The sequence below is a fragment of the Equus caballus genome, chromosome 11 (genome assembly GCF_041296265.1).
Source record: "Equus caballus isolate H_3958 breed thoroughbred chromosome 11, TB-T2T, whole genome shotgun sequence".
In the NCBI taxonomy this organism is placed as follows: Eukaryota; Metazoa; Chordata; class Mammalia; order Perissodactyla; family Equidae; genus Equus; species Equus caballus.
Window position 1 is genome coordinate 60,694,093 of NC_091694.1, and position 19,618 is coordinate 60,713,710.

At 44.1% G+C, this 19,618-nt stretch overlaps 1 protein-coding gene across 5 annotated transcripts in view; it reads right to left on the reverse strand.

The window, feature by feature from the left end:
* NT5M (5',3'-nucleotidase, mitochondrial) overlaps positions 1–19,618 on the reverse strand; it is a 72,864-nt gene that overhangs the window by 37,307 nt on the left and 15,939 nt on the right. Inside the window, exon 4 of one of the 5 annotated variants that reach the window (XM_070228345.1) lies at positions 9,442–17,721. The exons of the other annotated variants lie outside the window; for them this stretch is intronic. Within the exon in view, the coding sequence (XP_070084446.1) occupies positions 17,566–17,721 (156 nt within the window). The 3' untranslated portion in view covers positions 9,442–17,565. Of the gene's footprint in view, positions 1–9,441; positions 17,722–19,618 lie in introns of those variants that run through there. 5 annotated transcript variants of the gene reach the window in all.

The window sequence follows — 19,618 nt, forward strand, 5'->3', positions numbered from 1 at the left end:
TGAGGGGGACGCGATTCACCCGTCGGGGGCCAAGGAAACTGACGCTCAGGGAGACGGCGCGACTCGTTCACGTCCCTGTAGCCAGAAGGCAGCAGAGTCCCGGGTCGAACCCAGAGGGCCCCCAGCTCGAGTCCCGCACAGCAACAGTGGACACAAGGGCCTCCTGTATCCGTCCAACACTCATGTGAGTGCCCCGCGGGCTCCCAATGGGTACGTGCACTCTGCTAGGCTCTAGGGACAAAGGAAAGGGGGGACAGAGCTTAAAGCTGCATGTAGACAAGTTGTTACATGACACTTGGGAAAGTGCCACCAAGAACCAGTGCGCAGGGCCCTTGACCCTGCCGGTCCACCCATATCCTGGGTGAGCCGAGGACTTTCTTCAGGAAGCCACCTGGGAACCGACTCCACCAGGGAGCGGGAGAGCATCTCAGGAAGAGGTCATGTGTGAGGGGCTAAGGCAGAAAGGGGCAGGCAGGTCAGGGGAGCTGACAGAAAGCAAGTGACTAAGGGAGGCACAGGGGCACGGAGGCTGGTCAAGCCACACACAGGGCGCCTCGCCACTGTCGGGCTGTTCCACAGCCTCCCCTTTCCCTGGGGAAAGTAGCCAGGGGGCGCCCTCCCACAGCAGGGGCTGATGGCTCCTGGCTGCTCCCTCTCGGCCCCCCTACCTCTCACCATCCCAGTGCAGCCAGGTGGTGGGCAAGAGGCCTGAGCCCAGCCACTGGGCTCTGGGGCAGCAGGCAGCGTGAGGGAGCCACACAAGAACAGGGGCAAGCGGCCGCCCCCTGCCAGGCCTGCGGCAGAGGCTCCAGAGCCAGCGGGCCCACCCTGATGTCCTTCCAACACCTTTCTCAACTCCTGCCTTTTGCACACAAGCACTTCAGCTGACAGAGTTTGTCAGGACTACGGGTTTTAATCAGTGATGGGTTTTAAAGATTTTACTTTATGTTTTTTCCTTTTTTCTCTCAAAGTCCCCCTGTACATAGCTGTTTACTTTTAGTTGTGGGTCCTTCTAGTTGTGGCATGTGGGACGCTGCCTCAACATGGTTTGATGAGCGGTGCCACGTCTGCGCCCAGGATCCGAACCGGTGAAACCCTGGGCCGCCGCAGTGGAGCGCATGAACCCAACCACTGGGCCACGGGGCCAGCCCGCAACAGGTTTAAGTAGTGGAGGGATCTGATGTGTTCCCAAAGCTCGCCCGATCCTGTGTAGAGAACGATTGGGAGCCATAGCCCAGCAGTGTGGCCTCAGGCCCCACAGGGAGCTCCGGGAGGCCTTCTTCGAGGCAGCTGCATGGCCGGCACGTCCCTGCCCTCCGCGGGCCCCCAACTCCCCGTGTGTGAAGTGCGGGCGTGAGACCACGACTGCTACGGATGGCTTCTTTCTGGGGGAAAGGGCACCGTGCTAAGCCCCACAACAGCCCCATGACACCTCCTTAGGAGAGCCAGAGGGCGGCCTGCTGGGGAGGGTGGGGTGGAGGGGGCCCAGCCACGCGCTGTGGGCCATCAGGACCTTCCGGCGGTTCCAGCTGCAGCCTCTCTGTGGTCCCCTCTCTCCCTATGCCCCACTCACAATGACCTTCTTCTGATTTCCTGACTGTGTTATGCTTTGTCCTGCCTCAGCAGCTTCACACAGGCCCTTCCTCTGACTGGAACACTTCCTGTCACTGTTCCTGCACACACATATGCACACACATGCACACACATGCACACACCTCTTCTCCCAGCCGCGCAGCCTCCCCTGACCCTCCCCACTCTAACTGTCCTTCCTGGCAGTGGCCATGGTTGTGGCCAGGTACCTCTCCAGTTACTTGTTTCACATCCATCTGCCCAGCCAGACTGGAAATTCCTTGAGGTCCAAGACCACGCCTCAGTGAAGACTTGGTGAACAAGCAAACAAACATATGAAAAGAAGGACCGGGTCTGCTTCGGCCAGCCCTGCCCAAGGGAGAAGGGGCTCTGATTCTGAAGACCTCATGGCCAAGGTGGCAGGGCGGCCCCACCGTGACCTGCTGCCCATCAGCTGCCCCTTCGCCTCTCCCTGGCCCAGTTCTGGGCTCCCCAAACATCCTCTCCTGAGTGATCTTACCCAGCAGACAAAGGACCCTGAGCAAATGGCCACGCTGGCCATCTTCTCAGAAAGACCCCATTATGCAAGAGCAGGGCGCCATCTGGTTCACAACACAGCTGAGCGAGGCGCAAGTCCCCACGCCCAGCTGGATCGACAGAGGATGAGCTGGTCACCCACACCAACCACCTGGCGAGGGTGAGGACCTCTCCAGGGACCACAGGAAAAGGGGCACTGCAGGGCCAGGGCCAGGCAGCCTTGGTGTGGGCGCATGTTGCCATGCAAAGGCAGGAACGGCCTGGGGCTGACGCTTCCAGGAAGCCTACACGTGCACTCATCACCCATCGTCTTATTTGAGCCTCACAACAACCCAGGAAGCAGGCAGTGTTCTCCTTGTTCACGCAGGTATTCAACCAACACCGACTGAGCAGCCGCTGTGTGAGGTACTCTTGTGGAATCCACACTCCAGTAATAGGAGGCCCAACACACAAACAAGCAGTTTCAGGTGGAACAAGGGCTCTGAGCAATGAAACGGAGCTGGGACATGGTGGCGAGAAGGCCTCTCTGAGAAGGACGTCTGCAACTAGACCTCATGACAAGGCACGGCCTGGTGTTCCAAGGTCTGGGAGAACGTCCCACACAGAGGGGACAACAAGCACGAACATTCTATAGCAGGAACATGCTTGGTGGCTATGCACGCGGCTGGAGCGCGGGGAGCAGCGGGAGCAGGGGGCAGAGTGAGGCGCTGGGCAGGCCTGGTCCCGTGGCCTCATGGGCTGCAGTAGGGGACACAACTTTGTTCTAAGTCCATGGGAGTCCGTTAGAGTCGGGTTTCACAAACTGTCTGTGGAGAAGGACCATTTGTTTAATTTCCAATTTATCCTGGACTGATACTTCTGTAACATATGAACTCCAACCACGTGCTTGGATGCTGCATCCACATCAAACGGCTGCGAGCATTTCCCATCACTCACACCCAATTTCTGTGTTTCATCTTGGGCCAGCACCTGTCGGCGGACCACAAGTGAAGCGGCACCAAATAACTACAACAAAATAATTTTATTTAGGAAAATGACACAACTGGATTTACAGTTTTAAAGGGTCACAGCATCAGGCGAACAGATTCTGTACAAAGAAACTGAGGCTCAGAGAGATTCAGCGAGTGCGAAGCCCCGATGAACACGGGGTCTGCGCCTCCAGAGCCCTGCCGGCTGCCACCCGGGCCCTCCCCAGCACCGCCGCCTCTCCTGCACAGGCATGGCTGGCTTCTCATGGCTGGACGTCCTCCTCAGCAAGCAGCCTGGGCCACATACAGTGACATGGCTGACGGCGGTACTAGCTCTGCGCTCCTGGCACATAGCCAGTGCTCCTGGCACATAGCCCGTGCTCCGAACATGGCAGCGGGACCAAGGGCTCTGGCGTGGGTCTTGTCCTGCTCTCCTGTGGCCCTGATGCGTCTGAGTTACGGGGCCTCGGACAAGCCATTTAATACTCTAAGACTCAGTATCCTCACAGTGTCATTGGCTCGATTAAAAAAAATCAAATCTGTGCAGAACACTTAGAATACCGCCTGGCATACAGTAAGTACTCAATAAACTATATCACAGCTGAACTTCAGTAACCCAAATAATACATTAAAAAGCTACTAGAACTAATGAGTTTAGCTAAGGAGCAGGATACAAGGTCAATATACAAAAATCACTTGTATGTCCATTCATTTGGATATTGAAATGAAACAAACAATGCCATTTACAATAGTGCCAAAAATATGAAATAGGCTGACAGTACACTTAAAAAGGGTTAAAATGGTAAGTTCTTTGTTACATGTACTTTACCACAATCCCTAAACATTTAAAAAAATAAAGTTAAAAAATATAGGCTCTATGCAAAAAACAATACAAAATTGGGACAAATTTAACAAAATATGTCCAAGACCTGTATACTGAAAACTACAGAACATTGCTGAGAGAAACTTTAAAAGATCTAAATAAATGAAAATGAATAAATGTTCATCAGTCAGAAGATTCAATATTCTCAAACCTCACAGATAGTCAAATTCGAACCAGTTTTCCGTAGAAACTGACAAGCTGACTCTACAATTTATACAGAAATACAAAGATCCAGAATATCCAAGACAATTGTTTAAATGAATAAAAAGTTGGAGAACTCACATTGTTTTCAAGAGTTCCTATAAAACTACAGTAACTGGTATTCGCAAAAGGATAGATATTTAGACCAAAGGAACAGAATATATTTAAGAAACACCCCAAGGTGCCAAGATTCAATGGAGGAAAGATGGGCTTTTCAACAGAGGGACAACTGGAAGTTCACAGGCAAAAAAAAAAACCAAAAAAAACCACAAACAAAAACACAAAAACCTCTATCTTTAACTCCTACCATATATAAAAATCAAACAAAATAGATCATAACCCAAATACAAAATCTAAAACTATAAATGCTGTTCTTCAAAGGACACTTAGAAAATGAAAAGACAGGCCACAGACTGTGAGAAAATGTTTGCAAAACATATCATCTGATAAAGGACTTGTATCTAGCGTATATAAAGAACTCTCACAACTCAACACTAAGAAGATAAACAATCTAATGAAAAATTAGTCCCAAAAAGTGAACACTTCGTCAAAGAAGGCATATGGAGGGCAAGTAAGTACTTAAGAGGTTTCAACACCATTAGTCATTAGAGAAACGCAAATCAAAAACCATAATGAGATATCACTCGACAGCTACTACAACAGGTAAAATTGAAAAGACTTGACAATACTAAGTGCGAATGGAATGTGACGCAACTAGACAGCTCATACACTGCTGGTGGGAATGCGAGATGGGACAGCCACTTTTAAAAACGGTTTGACAGCTGCTTAAAGTTAAACACACACCTACCAGACAATCCAGGTGTCCCACTCTAGGTACCCACCCTAGAGAAACGAAAGCACAAGCCCACCCAAAGACGTGGACATGAATGTTTATAGGAACTGTGTTCACAAAAGCCCAAAGCTGGAAACAACCCAAATGTCTATCGGCTGGCAAAGGCAAAACAAACTGTGGTACAGCTGTTCAGTAGAATACTACTCAGCAATGAAAAGGAATAAACCACAGATACATGCAACAACACGGATAAATCTCAAAAGTATTACATTGAGTGAAAGCCAGACACAAAAGGCTACTTCTATATGATTCTATTTACATGACATTCTGGAAAAGGCAAAACTACAGGGATGGAGAACATCAGTGGTTCACTCATGCCAACAATATCCAGTGACGGGGACAGGGCAGGGAAAGGACTGACTGTAAAGGGACACAAAGTAGCACTATTTTTTTCAATAGACTTTATTTTTTAGAGAAGTTTTAGGTTCACATCAAAATTGAGCAGCAAGTACAGAGGGTTCCCATATACCTCCTGTCCCCAAACATGCACCACCTCCCCAATCACACCCTGCAACAATGTTCTACATTTGTTACATTAAGCGAACCTACATCGACATGAACCTACATCGACACGTCACGACCACCCAAAGTCCACAGTTGACATTAGGGCTCACTCTTGGTGGTGTACATTCTGTGGGTTTGGACAAATGTATAATGACATGTGTCCACCATTACAGTATCATACAGAGTAGTCTCACTGCCCTAAAAGTTCTCTGTGCTCTGCCCGTTCACCCTTCCCCTCCACCCCAACCCCTTCAACCCCTGACCTTTTCACTGTCTCCACAGCCCTGCCTTTTCCAGAATGTCATATGGTTGGAATCATACAGTGCTGTACCTTATTCAGACTGGCTCCTATCACTTAGTAATGTTCATTTAAGATTCCTCCATGTCTTCTCATAGCTTGATAGCTCATTTCTTTTTGGTGCTGAATAACATTCCATCGACAGGACGCACCACAGTTTATCTATCCATTGAGCTACTAAGGAAGATCATGGTTGCTTCCAAGTTTTAGCAATCATGAATAAAACTGCTGTAAACATCTCTGTGCAGGGTTTTGTGTGAATATGTTTTGATCATTTGTGTGAATACCACAGGGTGTGATTGCTGGATCGTACGGTAAGAGTATGTTTAGTTTTGTAGGAAATCGCCAAGCTGTCTTCCCAAGTGGCTGCACCATCCTGCATCCCCAGCAGCAATGAATGAGAGTTCCTGTCACTCAACATCCTCACCAGCATTTGCTGTTGTCAGTGTCCTAGATTTTGGCCATTCTGTTAGGTGCGCAGCAGTATGTCATTGTTCTAATTTTCAATTCCCTAATCACATAAGATGCCAAGTATCCTTTCACAGGCTTATTTGCCATCTGTATGTCTTCTTTGCTGAGGTGTCTGTTCAAGTCTTTGGCCCATTTTTTAATCAAGCTGTCCATTTTCTTATTGTTGAGTTTTAAGAATTCTTTGTGTTTCTTGGATAATACTTCTTTATATGTTATGTCTTTTGCAAATATTTTCTCTCCGTCAGTGGATTGTCTTCTCATTCTCTTAGCATTGTCTTTCACAGGGCAGAAGTTTTTAATTTTAATGAAATCCAGCTGATCAATTATTCCTTTCATGGATAGTGCCTGTGGTGTTGTACCTAAAAAGTCACTGCCATACCCAAGGTCATCTAGGTTTTCTCCTACGTTATCTTCTAGGAGTTTTATAGTTCTGCATTCTACATTTAGGTCTGGGATCCATTTTGAGTTAATTTTTGTGAAAGTTGTAAAGTCTGTATCCAGATTCATGCTTCACATATCAACGCCCAGTTGTGCCAGCACCATTTGTTGAAGAGACTGTCTCTGCTCCTTTCTCAAAGACCAGTTGACGATACTTACGTGGCTCTATTTCTGGGCTATTCTATTCCACCGATCTATTTGTCTGTTCTTCCCCCAATATCACACTGTGGCAATTACTGGAGCTTTACAGTATGTCTTGAAGTCAGGTGGCGTTGGCCCTCCGACTTCATTCTTCTCCTTCAGTGCCGTGTGGGCTGATCTGGGTCTTCTGCCTCTCCATAGAAACTTCAGAATCAGTTTGTCAATAACCACCAAATAACTTGCTGGGATTTTAACTGAGACTGCATTGACTCTCTCGATTAAGTTGGGAAGGACTGACACCTTGATAATATGGAGTCTTCCTTCCATAAACATGGAGTCTCTCTCCATTTCTTTAGTTCTTTGATTTCATTCATCAGAGTTTTGTTGTTTCCCTCATACAGATCTTGTACATACTTTGTTAGATTTAACCCTAAGTATTTCATTTGGCAGGGGTGGGGGGATATTAAGGTAAATGGTATTCTGTTTTTCATTTCAAATTCCACTTGTTCATTGTTGGTATATGGGAAAGTGATTGACTTTTGTTTATTAACCTGTATCCTGCAAACTTGCTATAAATCACCTATTAATTCCAGGAGGTTTTGTGAGGGTTTTTTGTCAATTCTTTTGGATTTTCTACATAGATGATCATGTCATCTGCAAACAAAGACATTTTTATTTCTTCTTTCCCAACGTGTCTACCTCCTACTTCCTTTTCTTGTCTTATTTCATTAGCCAGGACTTCCGGTACAATGTTGAAAAGTAGTGGTGAGAGAGGACATCCTTGCCTTGTTCCTGATCTTAGCAGGAAAGCTTCTAGTTTCTCTCCATTAAGTATGATGTTAGCTGCAGGCTGTTTGTAGATGGGCTTTGTTAAGTTGAGGAAGTTCCCTTCTGTTCCTAGTTTGCTGAGAGTTTTTATCATGAATGGGTATTCGATTTTATCAAATGTTTTTTCTGCGTCTATTGATATGATCATGTGATTTTTCATCTTTAGCCCACTGATATGGTAGATTACATTAACTGATTTTCAGATGTTCGACCAGTCTTACATACCTGGGAGAAATGCTACTTGTTCTTGGTATGTAATTATTTTTATACGTGGTTGGATTCAACCTGCTAATATCTTCTTCAGGATTTTTGCATCTGTGGTGGTGACAGATATTATACCTTCGTCTGGTTTTGGTATGAGGGTGATGCTGGCCTCACAGAATGAGCTGGGAAGTATTCCCTCTACTTCTACCTTCTGGAAGACATTGTAGAGAGTTGCTATAATTTCTTCCTTAAATGTTTGGTAGAATTCACTAGTGAACCCTTCTGGGCCCGGAGCTTTCTGTTTTGGAAGGGTATTAATTATTGACTCAATTTCTTTGATAGATATTGTCTATTTCTTCTTGTGTGAGTTTTAGCAGATTGTGTCTTTCAAGGAATTGGCCCATTTCATCTAGGTTATCAAATTTGTGGGCATAGAGTTGTTCACAGTATTCCTTTATTATCCTTTTAATGTCCATAGGATCTGCAGTGATTCTCTTCTCTCATTTATATTATTAGTAATTTATGTTTTCTTTTTTACTTAGTCAGCTAGGAGCTTATTGATTTTATTGCTCTTTTCAAAGAACCAGCTTTTGGTTTCATTGATTTTCTCTATTGATGCCTTGTTTTCAATTTCATTGATTTTTGCTCCTATTATTTCTTGTCTTCTGCTTATATTGGATATAATTTACTCCTCTTTTTCTAGTTTCCTAAGGTGGAAGCTTTGATTGATTTTAGATCTTTTTTCTTTTTTAATGTGTGCATTCAATGCTCTAGATTGCCGTCTAAGCACTACTTTGCTGCATCCCACAAATGTTGATAAGTTGTATTTTCATTTCATTTTCATTTAGTTCTAGATATTTTGAAATTCCTATTGAGATCCTTCTTTGACACGTGTTATTTAGAATTGTGTTGTTTAATCTCCAAGTATTTTTGGATTTTCCAGCTATCTTTTTATTATTTATGTCTAGTTTAATTTCACTGAGTCTGAGAATATACATTGTATGATTTCTATTATTTTAAATTTTAAATTTAAAATGAGTTTTTTGGCCCAAAAGGTGGTCAGTCTTGGTGAATGTTGCATGTGAGCTTGAGAGGAACGTGTATTTTGCTGTTGTTGGATGAAGTATCAATCAATTGATTGATGCTGATTGATGGTGCTGTTCAGTTCAAATATGTCCTTACTGATTCTGTGCCAGCTGGGTCTGTCCATTTCTGAGAGAAGGATGATGATGTCTCCAACTGTAATAGTGGATTCACCTACTTCTCCTTGCGGTTCTATCAGTTTTTACCTCACGTATTTTGATGCTCTGTTGTTAGGCACATGCACATTAAGGATTGCTATGTCTTCTTGGAGAATTGACCCCTTTATCATTATATAAACCCGTTCTTTATCCCCGATAGTTTTCCTTGGTCTGAAGTCTGCTCTGTCTAAAATTACTATAGCTCTCTCACTTCCTTTCGACCAGTGTTAACATGGTACGCCTTTCTCCATCCCTTTACTTTCAATCTGTATGTGTCTTTATGTTTAAACTGTGTTTCTTATATATTTGTATTCTTGTATATTTGGGTCTTGTTTTTTTGATCCACTTCAACAATTTCTGTCTATTAATTGGTGTATTTAGACCAGTGATGTTTAAAGTGATTATGAGATAGTTGGATTAATATCTACTGTATTTGTTACCATTTTCTATTCATTGCCCTTGTTCCCTAGTCCTATTTCTATCTTCTACTCTCTTTCTGCCTTTTGTGGTTTTAACTGAGCATTTGATATGATTCCACTTTCTATCCTTAGTATATCGAGAAGCACATACTCTTTTTTTTACTTTTTTCAGAGTTTGAAATATGTATTTACAACTAATCCAAGTCTGCTTTCAACAGTACAGTGACACGCGCTGCTTCACAGGTAGTGCAAGCACCATACAGCAGCAAAGTATTCCTAACTTCTCCCTCCCGGCCCTCGTCTCACTGCTGTCATACCTCACACTCACACATAAGCTGTAATCATCAGATACGCTGCTGCTAATACTATTCTAAACAAACTCTTAGATCAATTAAAAATAAGAAAAATAAAAGGGTTTTTTTGCATTCACTTCTTTCTTCTCTAATGCTCTTCTTTTCTTTATTTAGATCTGAGTTTCTGACCTATATCACTTTCCTTCTCTCTGAAATTCTTTTAACATTTCTTGCCATGCAGGTCTACTAGCAACAAATTCTCTAGATTTTTGTTTGAGAAAATATTCCTCCTTCATTTCTGAAGGATAATTTTACAGGGCATAGGATTGTAGGTTGGTGGGGTTTTTCTCTCAATACCTTAAATATTCACTCTACTCTCTTCTTGCTTGCATGGTTTCTGAGAAGAGATCAATGTAATTCTTATCTTTGCTTTTCTGTAGGTAAGGTTTTTTTTCTCTCTGGCTTATTTCAAGATTTCCTTTTTTTTTTTTTTTGAGGAAGATTAGCCCTGAGCTAACATCCACTGCCAATCCTCCTCTTTTTGCTGAGGAAGACTGGCCCTGAGCTCACATCCATGCTCATCTTCCTCTACTTTATATGTGGGACGCCTACCACAGCGAGGTGTGCCAAGCAGTGCCATGTCCACACCCGGGATCTGAACCAGCAAACCCTGGGCTGCCAAAGCGGAATGTGTGCACTTAACCACTGCACCACCGGGCCCACCCCACAAGACTTCTTCCTTTATGTTTGATTTCTGCAATTTGAAAATGATATGCCTAAGTGCAGGTTCTTTCGCATTTATCCTGCTTGGTGTTCTCTGACCTTCCTGGACCTTTGCTTTGCTGCCTGACTGTTAATTTCGGGGAAATTCTCAGTCATTACCGTTTCAAGTATTTCTTCTGCTCCTTTCCCTTTCTCCTCCTTCTGGCATTCCCATTACACAGACGTTACACCTTCCGCAGTTGTCCCATAGTTCTTGAATATTCTGTTCTTTTTTTCCCCAGTCTTTTTTCTCTCTGCTTTTCAATTTTGGAAGTTTCTATTGAGATATCCTCAAGCGCAGAGACTCTTTCCTCAGCTGTGTCCAGTCTACTAATGAGCCTGTCAAGAGCATTTTTCATTTCTGTTACAGTGTTTCTGATCTCTAGCTTTTTAAAAATTCTTTCTTAGATTTTTCACCCCTCTGCTTACATTATCCATCTTTTCTTGCATGCTGTCTACTTTTTCCATTACAACCCTCAGCGTATTAATCAGAGTTGTTTTAAACTTCTGGCCTGATAATTCCAACCTTATCTTGTCTGGTTCTGAGGCTTGTTCTGTCTCTTCAAACTGTCTTTTGCCCTTTTGTATGACTTGTAATTTTTTCTTGAAAGGCAGACATGATGTACCAGCCAAAAGAAACTGCAGGAAATAAGCCTTTGGTGACGGGTGGAGAGGTGGGGGAGGGGAAACGTTCTCTAGTCCCAGGATGAGGTCTCAGTCTTTGGACAAGGCTGGGCCTCTGCTCTGCCAGCCTCACCAGTGCATCTCAGTTTCCCCTCCTGAGCGGGGCAGGACGGCAAGAGGGCTGGAGCTGGGTACTTCCCTTCCCTCAAGTCAGTCAGGCTCTGAGAAACCCAGCAACTCAGGCTCTGGCACAACAGTTTCCCTTGAGAGCAGCCTCGTGAAGAATAGAGTATTCCGGCATATCTCCAGAATATTCTTTCCCCACCAGAAGCACGAAGGGATTTTTTTCTGAGCTTTACTGTGAGAACCTGGCAAAACTCCTGAAAGTAAACTCACAAAAGTGTGGGCCCCGTGATGGGGCCTTGAGGGACCCTGGGGGTGGAATGTGCTCTGTCGGGACTGTCGTGGCACTGCTCCTTTAAGGTCAATTTCATAGAGTTTGAATTATATCTTAGTAAACCTGATGCAAAAAAGGGTAATAAGGGCAATTTTTAAAGGTTTTTGAGTATTCTGCCAAGTTGCCAACCAGAAAGGTTTGATCAGTTTATTTCCACCAGCCATATCTGAAAATGCTGGTTTCTCCAAACCTTTACCAATTCTAGTGATTATAATTTTTAAGTGCTTATCATTCTAATACAGAAAAATCACTTAAAGTTTAATTTCTTTACTAATGAAGTAATCTGTGCATACGTTCACTGTAGTTTTTTGCTTTAAAGAAACTTCCTCTTCGCCTCTGTACCCCATTTTTCTATGGGGTGTTAGCCATTTCCTGTGGCTGTAAGAAGTCTTTTGTCACCCCACAGCAGCTGTTCAGCCCCTTTGGGCCCCTGTCTCTGTGCTGGTTCAGGTCCTCATTCTGTCTCCCCTGCGAACCTCCAAACAGCCTCCAGCAGGGGCTGGACTCCACCAGCCCCTCCACCAACCCTGCCCCCAGCCCCTCCACAATCCCTCCACTGCAGAAACGCCAGTGGGATTTACGAGGGCTTCGCTTAAAAACCCTCCAAAGGCCCCAAAGTGCCTGGGGCCTGATCCTACAGACCCCGCCTGCCCCTTCAGCTCACCGCCAGCCTCCCCTTCACCTCCCCCTACAGCTCCCCTTTACGCATCTTTGTGTCTGCGCGTCCTCTGTGTGCCCACCACTCGTACTCGCTCTCCTCACTTCCCTGCCGTCTCATTTCCATGATGAGATCAGTTCGTACTTTCCCCAAGACGCCTGCCCTGGCTTCCTCCTCCGGTGTGCCCACAGAGCCTGTAACACGGTGACAGCCAGCTGTCTTCCACCTGCACTGTTACCAGGTCCCGAAGGCAGAGGTGGGCATGCGACATCTAAGAGCTGTAGCAGGCGCTCAGCACACGTTTGCTGAAGGAACGCCAACAGAAAAGGCATTCACTTTCTTACTGCAAAAGTAAGAGCTTATCAAACAAAATCTGGAAAATCGAGGAAAGTGAGAGAAAGTAATAACTACATCAGTTGGCTGTATTTCCTTCCTCTTTTTAAAATTTACCACTTGAAAAAAAACATACTTGTAATTTAACTGTGTAGGCAACTTTGCAAAAAAACCTTATTTTTCCAGGATCCAAGAAGGCAGAAAAAAATTAATTGACTACAGAATGGTCCAGGCTTCCTGGTTTGAGAAAAGTATGCTGAGCTTCCTTCTTTCTCTACTGCTGGGCAGGGGAATTTGGGGATGAACAGAAGACAAGGAGATGACATTTACTGCTAGCAAGCATAATGCTAGGTGGTTTATGTAAGTTTCTTCAACTTTTTTAAAATTAGTTTTTAGTGAGATAGAATTGACATGCAACATGGTGTAAGTTTAAGGTGTATAACGTGTTGACTTGATCCATTTACGTACTGCAATATGATTACCACTCAATCTTCTTTAATAATGCCCATGGCAGGCATCACCACAACAGCACCGATCAAGAACCCACGGTTCTGAGAGGTGAATCGAGGAGCTTACAGCTGGGGTCACAGATCCAGAGCTGAAAGTGGGACTCCCAGGCTCAGCCAGGGCTCAGTGAGGGCAGCCATCCTAGGGACACCTCTGAGGACAAGGCAGGTCTTGGACAATGCAGTGCTAATTAGGTTTTGGAAGAGAAAGGTGGCTCATTCACCCGATTATAATTTTGCTTCCTCAAAATAGTTGAGGATAAAATAGTTCGGCCCCGATGAATGTAGAGTTGTCCAAGTGTAAAATGGTGGTGTTATTTCTAAACTGGAATCGGTCAAAACGATTGAAACTGAGTCTAAACTACATGTAGCAGGAGTCACCAGGAGGACTCGCAAGAGAGGCGACCTTCTCAGGCCTGGAGTATGAACAGCAAGTCCATGAGACCAATGACTGTGGGAGCCAAGGATTCCCTGAGTGAGGACAAGGCGGCAACGGGGTAAGTTCGGTGCTGGAAGGGACAGCAGGGGCAGAATGTCCAGGGTGGCAGCAGTGGGCCTGCGGCAGCTCCCTGACACCACCTCACAGCCCCCTCGGAGCCGTGTGGCTCACGGGTCCACAAGCAAAGCAGCAGCTCAGAGACGGAGATCTCCGAGCTAGACGTGGTCCTCGCTATTCAAATGTTGGATGGAGGCCTCCCAAAGTCCTCCTCTGCTCAGATGAGCAGATCCCAGGACGGACCTCAAACCAGGGAAGGAGGCGCAAGTGCTGGGGGTGAGGGACACGCTCCTGCCCAGTAACGGGCGTCTTCAATAGTGGCCCACTTCTTTTAGCAAGAGATGTGACCAACAGTAGCATGAAAGCCAAGGTTTTAAGGAAAAATGGTTTGACCCAGGGCCCTGTAAAGGTATCACACACTTCTGTCCACATCTCCCATCATGAGCATAAAATGACCACATCTAAGCAGAAGAAGAGGTTAGTTTCGGAAGTATCAACCATCTCAACAGCCAACTTTTTTTAGCAATAATTCACATACCATAAAATTCACCAATTTAAAGTGTACAATCCAGTGGGTTTTAGTATATTCACCATCTCAAGATAATGCCTGTCTTGCTAAAGGTTCCGCATGCACGGGACAAGAACGTCCGTCTGCTGCTGTGGTGTGGAGCGCCAGGCAGGCGTCAGGCGGGCAAGCCGGCTCTACTTCCTGCCTGGTTTTCTGTCTCCTTATTCTATCAGTCGTTAACACAAGAATATTAAAATCTCTGACAATTGTGAACTTGTCTATTTCTCCTTGCAGTTCTATTAGTTTTTAAAAATTTTTTATTCAATTTATTAAACTAAAAAACAAAGAACAGTTCACCCATTTCTCCCACCCCCACCTCCTGCCTCTTGTAACCACCAATCTGCTCTCCGTGAGTTTGGTTTCTGTTTTCACGCTTTGTTTTGTTTTTAAGATTCCACATGTGAGTGAGACCATGGGATATTTCTCTTTCTCTGTACAAGTTACTCCACTTAGGTCTTACGTTCAAATCTTCAATCCATTTTGAATTAATTTTTGTGTGTGGTGTTAAGGTAGGCATCCAGTTTCATTCTTTTTCATGTGGCTGTCCAGTTTTCCCAACACATTTACTAAAGAAATTGTCCTTTCCTCATTGTATATTCTTGGTTCCTTGTCATAGATTAATTGACCATATTTGCTGTGTTTATTTCTGGGCTCTCTATTCTGTTCCATTGATCTATGTGTCTGTTTTTATGCCAATACCACACTTTTTAAATTACTTTAGTTTTGCAGTAAGTTTGAAATCAGGGAGCACGATGCCTCCAGCTTTGTTCTTCTTTCTCAAGACTGCTTTGGCTATTCCGTTTCCGTAAAAATTTTGGTGATTTTGTGGTTCCATACAAATTTTAGGATTGTTTGTTCTATATCTGTGAAAAACACCATTGGAATTTTGATAGCGATTGCATTGAATCTGTGTATTGCTTTGGGTAAGATGGACATTTTAACAATATTAGTTCTTCCAATGCATGAGCATGGGATATCTTTCCATTTATTTGCGTCTTCTTCAATTTCTTTCTTTAATGTCTTGTAGTTTTCAATATACAGGTTTTTTACTTCCTTGTTTAAATTTATTCCTAGGTCCTTTATTCTTTTTGATGCAATTGTAAATGGAATTGTTTTCTTAATTTCTCTGATAGTTTGCTGTTGGTGTATAGAAACACAACAGATTTTTGTGTATTGATTTTGTATCCTGCAACTTCACTGAATTCATTTATTAGTTCTAACAGTTTTTTGACGGAGTCTTCACAACTCTCTCTATATAATATCATGCCATCTACAAATAGTGACAGTTTTACTTCTTACTTTCCAATTTGGATGGCTTTTCTTTTCTTTTTCTTGCCTAACTTCTCTGGCTACAACAAATAAAATGACTAAAAATGGTAAGAGTGAACATCCTTGTCTTGTTCCTGATCTTACAGGAAAAGCTTTCAACTTTTCACCACTGAATACCATGTTAGCAGTGGGCTTGTCACACATGGCCTTTATCATGCTGAGGTGTGTTCCCTCTACACACGCAGACCTTGTTTTACTGAGCTTTGCGGATAGAGTGTTTTTTACAAGACCCTCCACCAGCAAAAAGATGACAACTCGCTGAAGGCTCAGATGATGGATAGCATTTTTGAGCAAAAAAGTATTTTTTTAATTAAGGTATGTACATCTCTTTTTCTGGACATAATACTATTGCACATTTAACAGATTACAGTATAGTGTAAACATAACTTTTATTTGTACCGGAAACCAAAACATTCACGACACTTGCTTTATTGTGATATTCACCTTATTGCAGTGGTCTGGAACTGAACCTGCAGTATCTCCAAGGTGCCTGTATCCGCTTTGTCGAGGGTTTTTTTATTATAAATGGATGTCCATTTTATGAAATGCTTCTTCCACATCTATTGAGATAATCATTTGATTTCTTTCCTTCACTTTGTTAATGTAGTGTACCACACTGACTGATTTGTGGATGTTAAACCATCTTTGCATCCCTGGAATAAATCCCACTTGATCGTGGTGTATGATCTTTCTAACAGATTGTTGAATTTGGTTTGCTATTATTTTGTTTAGGATTTTTGCATCTACACTCATCAGGGATATTGGCCTGTAATTTTCTTTTTCTGTGGCATCCTTGTCTGGTTTTGGCATCAGGGTAATGCTGGCCTTGTACAACGTATTTGGAAGAGTTCCCCGCTCTTCTATTTTCTGGAACAGGTTGAGAAGGATTAGTATCAATTTTTTAATGTTTAGTAGAATTCACCAGTAGAGCCGTCTGGTTCTGGGCTTTTATTTGTTGGGAGGTTTTTTGATCACTGATTCAGCCTCCTTGCTGGCAGTCAGTCTGTTCACATTTTCTATTTCTTCATGATTCAGTCTTGGTAGGTGGTATGTTTGTAGGAATTTATCCATTTATTCTAGGTTGGCTAATTTGTTGGTGTATAATTCTTCATTCTTTATATATCTATGGTATCAGTTTTGACATCTCCTTTTTCATTTCTGATTTTATTTGAGTCCTCCTCTTTTCCTGGTGTATTAGTTTTTTATATTATAAAATGCTGTCTCCTTTTACTCCACTCTACAGTCTGTTTTGACATATAATTCACATATTGTAAAATTCACCAACTTCGAGTGTACGATTCAGTAGTTCTCTAATAATCCACCGTGTTGTGCAGCCATCACCGAGCCAATTCTTGTACATTTCCACCATCCCGAAAAGAAGACCTACGCCAACTACAACGAACACTCAATTTTTTAGTAAACACTGGTTTGGGCCAAAACATGCCACAAGCCCCAGTTTCAGATTCCTAGGTAGCACACAAAGTGGGAGATGCCACGAGGGGAAGTTCCTGAAATGCTGGCAGCATGGCTCGCACACTGTCCCTCAAAGGACCTGTGGTTGCTTTTGGTGGCAAGAGAAAGCAATGTGCCTGTTAGTTAAGTCTGACAAGAGGGCCCGTGTTGGGAACAGTCAGACAGTTTGGTGGGAAAGGCATGAAGAAATTTAATTCATTATCTTCTTAAATTCAAAAAATGGCCTATGTTTTTTTATTTGAGGTTAAGAGGCTCAATTATGGGGTGGAAATGTTTACCATTTATTCTTAAAATCAAACACAGAATCTAGCTGACATGTGATCTGGAGACCAGACTTCAAATGAAAAGAACCCGTCCCACCATTACAACCAAGCATCTCACTTAACCCCACTGTGATCACTCACCTTGCTGAATGAGGAAAAGTGGAGCACCACGTCATGTGTGAGCCTCAAGAATTTGCCGTGGAGTTTTTAAAATCTCTCTCTTGGAAAAAATGGTAATATCATGCTCACTAAGCTCTGAGTTGGGTGAAGTTAGAGAAGGGAGGCAGCGTGGCACAGAGGCACCGATGACAGGCTCTGGAGCCAGAATGCCCAAGCCTGATTCGCCATTTCTTGCTGCTGACCTTGGGCAAGTGACTTAACCTCCTGTGCCTCAGTTTCCTCATCTGTAAAGTGGGGATAATAACATACCTATGTCAAAGGGCCATTATGAAGGTGAAATGGATCTGCACAGGTAAAGCCCTCGCCTGCATATACTACCTACCAACTCATGCATTAATACCCACTATTATTGAGCAGGTTTGGGTTTAAAATATCAGCAAGCTCCAGCCAGAAAGAAGGTCCTAATAACCTGAATATCGCCCAGTTCTGATTCCCTAGGTATGACAAAGAAATTGAGCTCACATGGGCCGCTGCCTCAGTGTGGCCTGATGAGTGGTACTAGGTCCGCACCCAGGATCCGACCTGGCAGACCCCAGGCCGCTGAAGCAGAGCATGCAAACTTAACCACGCAGCCACAGGGCCGGCTCATGCTATCAATATTCATTATTAAGACAGCGTGGCATTGGCATAAAGAGAAACATGCATATCAGTGGAATGAAATAGAGAGTACAAAAATAAAGCTACAGGGGCCAGCCCAGTGGTGCAGTGGTTAAGTTCACACGTTCCACTTCTCGGCAGCCCGGGGTTCGCTGGTTTGGATCCCGGGTGCGGACATGGCACCACTTGGCAAGCCATGCTGTGGTAGGCATCCCACATATAAAAAGTAGAGGAAGATGGGCACGGATGTTAGCTCAGGGCTAGGCTTCCCCAGCAAAAAGAGGAGGACTGGCAGTAGTTAGCTCAGGGCTAATCTTCCTCAAAAAAAAAGTGAAGGAAAAAAAAACAAAAATAAAGCTACATATATATGGCCATTTAATTTTCAACAAAAGAACCAAACAATTCAATTGGAAAATGAAAGTCTTAAAAAAAAGTATTCTCAACAAACATAAAAAGCAAACAGGAAAAAAATGAACCTCATCCCCTACTTCACACAATATACAAAAATTCATTTGTGACGGATCAGAGATCTAAATGTAAAAGCTAAAAATATAAAGCTTCTAGAAGAAAACACAGAAGATGGTGGTAGACAGAATAATGGCCCTCCAAAGATGTCTACATCTTGATCCCTGGAACCTGTGAATATGGCAAAAGGGACTCTGCAATTAAGTTAAGGATCGTCAAAGGAGATTACCCTGCATTACCCAGGTGGGCCCAGTGTAATCACGAGGGTCTTTATAAGAAAGAGGGAGGCGGGAGAGTCAGTCAGAGGAAAGACGGTGGAAGCAGATGTTAGAGTAATGTGATGGCTGCTGTGAAGATGGAGGAAGGGACCACAAGCCAAGACCTGCAGGCGGCCTCTGGAAGCTGCAGTGGGTAAGGAAATGGATCCTCCCCTGGAGCCTCTGGAAGGAACCAGCCCTGCCGACCCCACGCTGTTAGCCCACTGAGACTGATTTTGGACTTCTGATCTCCAAAACTGTAAGATGGTAAATCTGAGTTGTTTTTAGCAGTAATTTGCATTTGCGGTAATTTGTTACCACAGCAATAAGAAACTAACACAGGGCCTACCACCATTACTCTGGGACAGGCAAATATTTCTTATAGGACACAACAGACACTGAGCATTTTTTAAAAAAACCTTGATAGACTGGACTTCATCAGCTTCTGCTCATCAAAAGGCACTGGAAAAGGCCTGCCCAGAGGCATGGTTGTTGAGTTCCTGCGCTCCACTTCGGCAGCCCTGGGTTCACTGGTTTGGATCCCTGGCGTGAACCCACACACCGCTCATCCGGCCATGCTGTGGCAGCATCCCACATACAAAAAATAGAGAGGAAGATGGGCACAGATGCTAGCTCAGCGACAATCTTCCTCAAGCAAAAAGAGGAAGACTGGCAACAGATGTTGGCTCAGGGCCAATCTTCATCACCAGAAAAACAAAACAAAAACAAATACCAAACGAGCAAGCGAAAAAAAAGTTGAGCTCATAGCAATTAGGTTTCCCTTCTTTGACTGGGTCTGGAG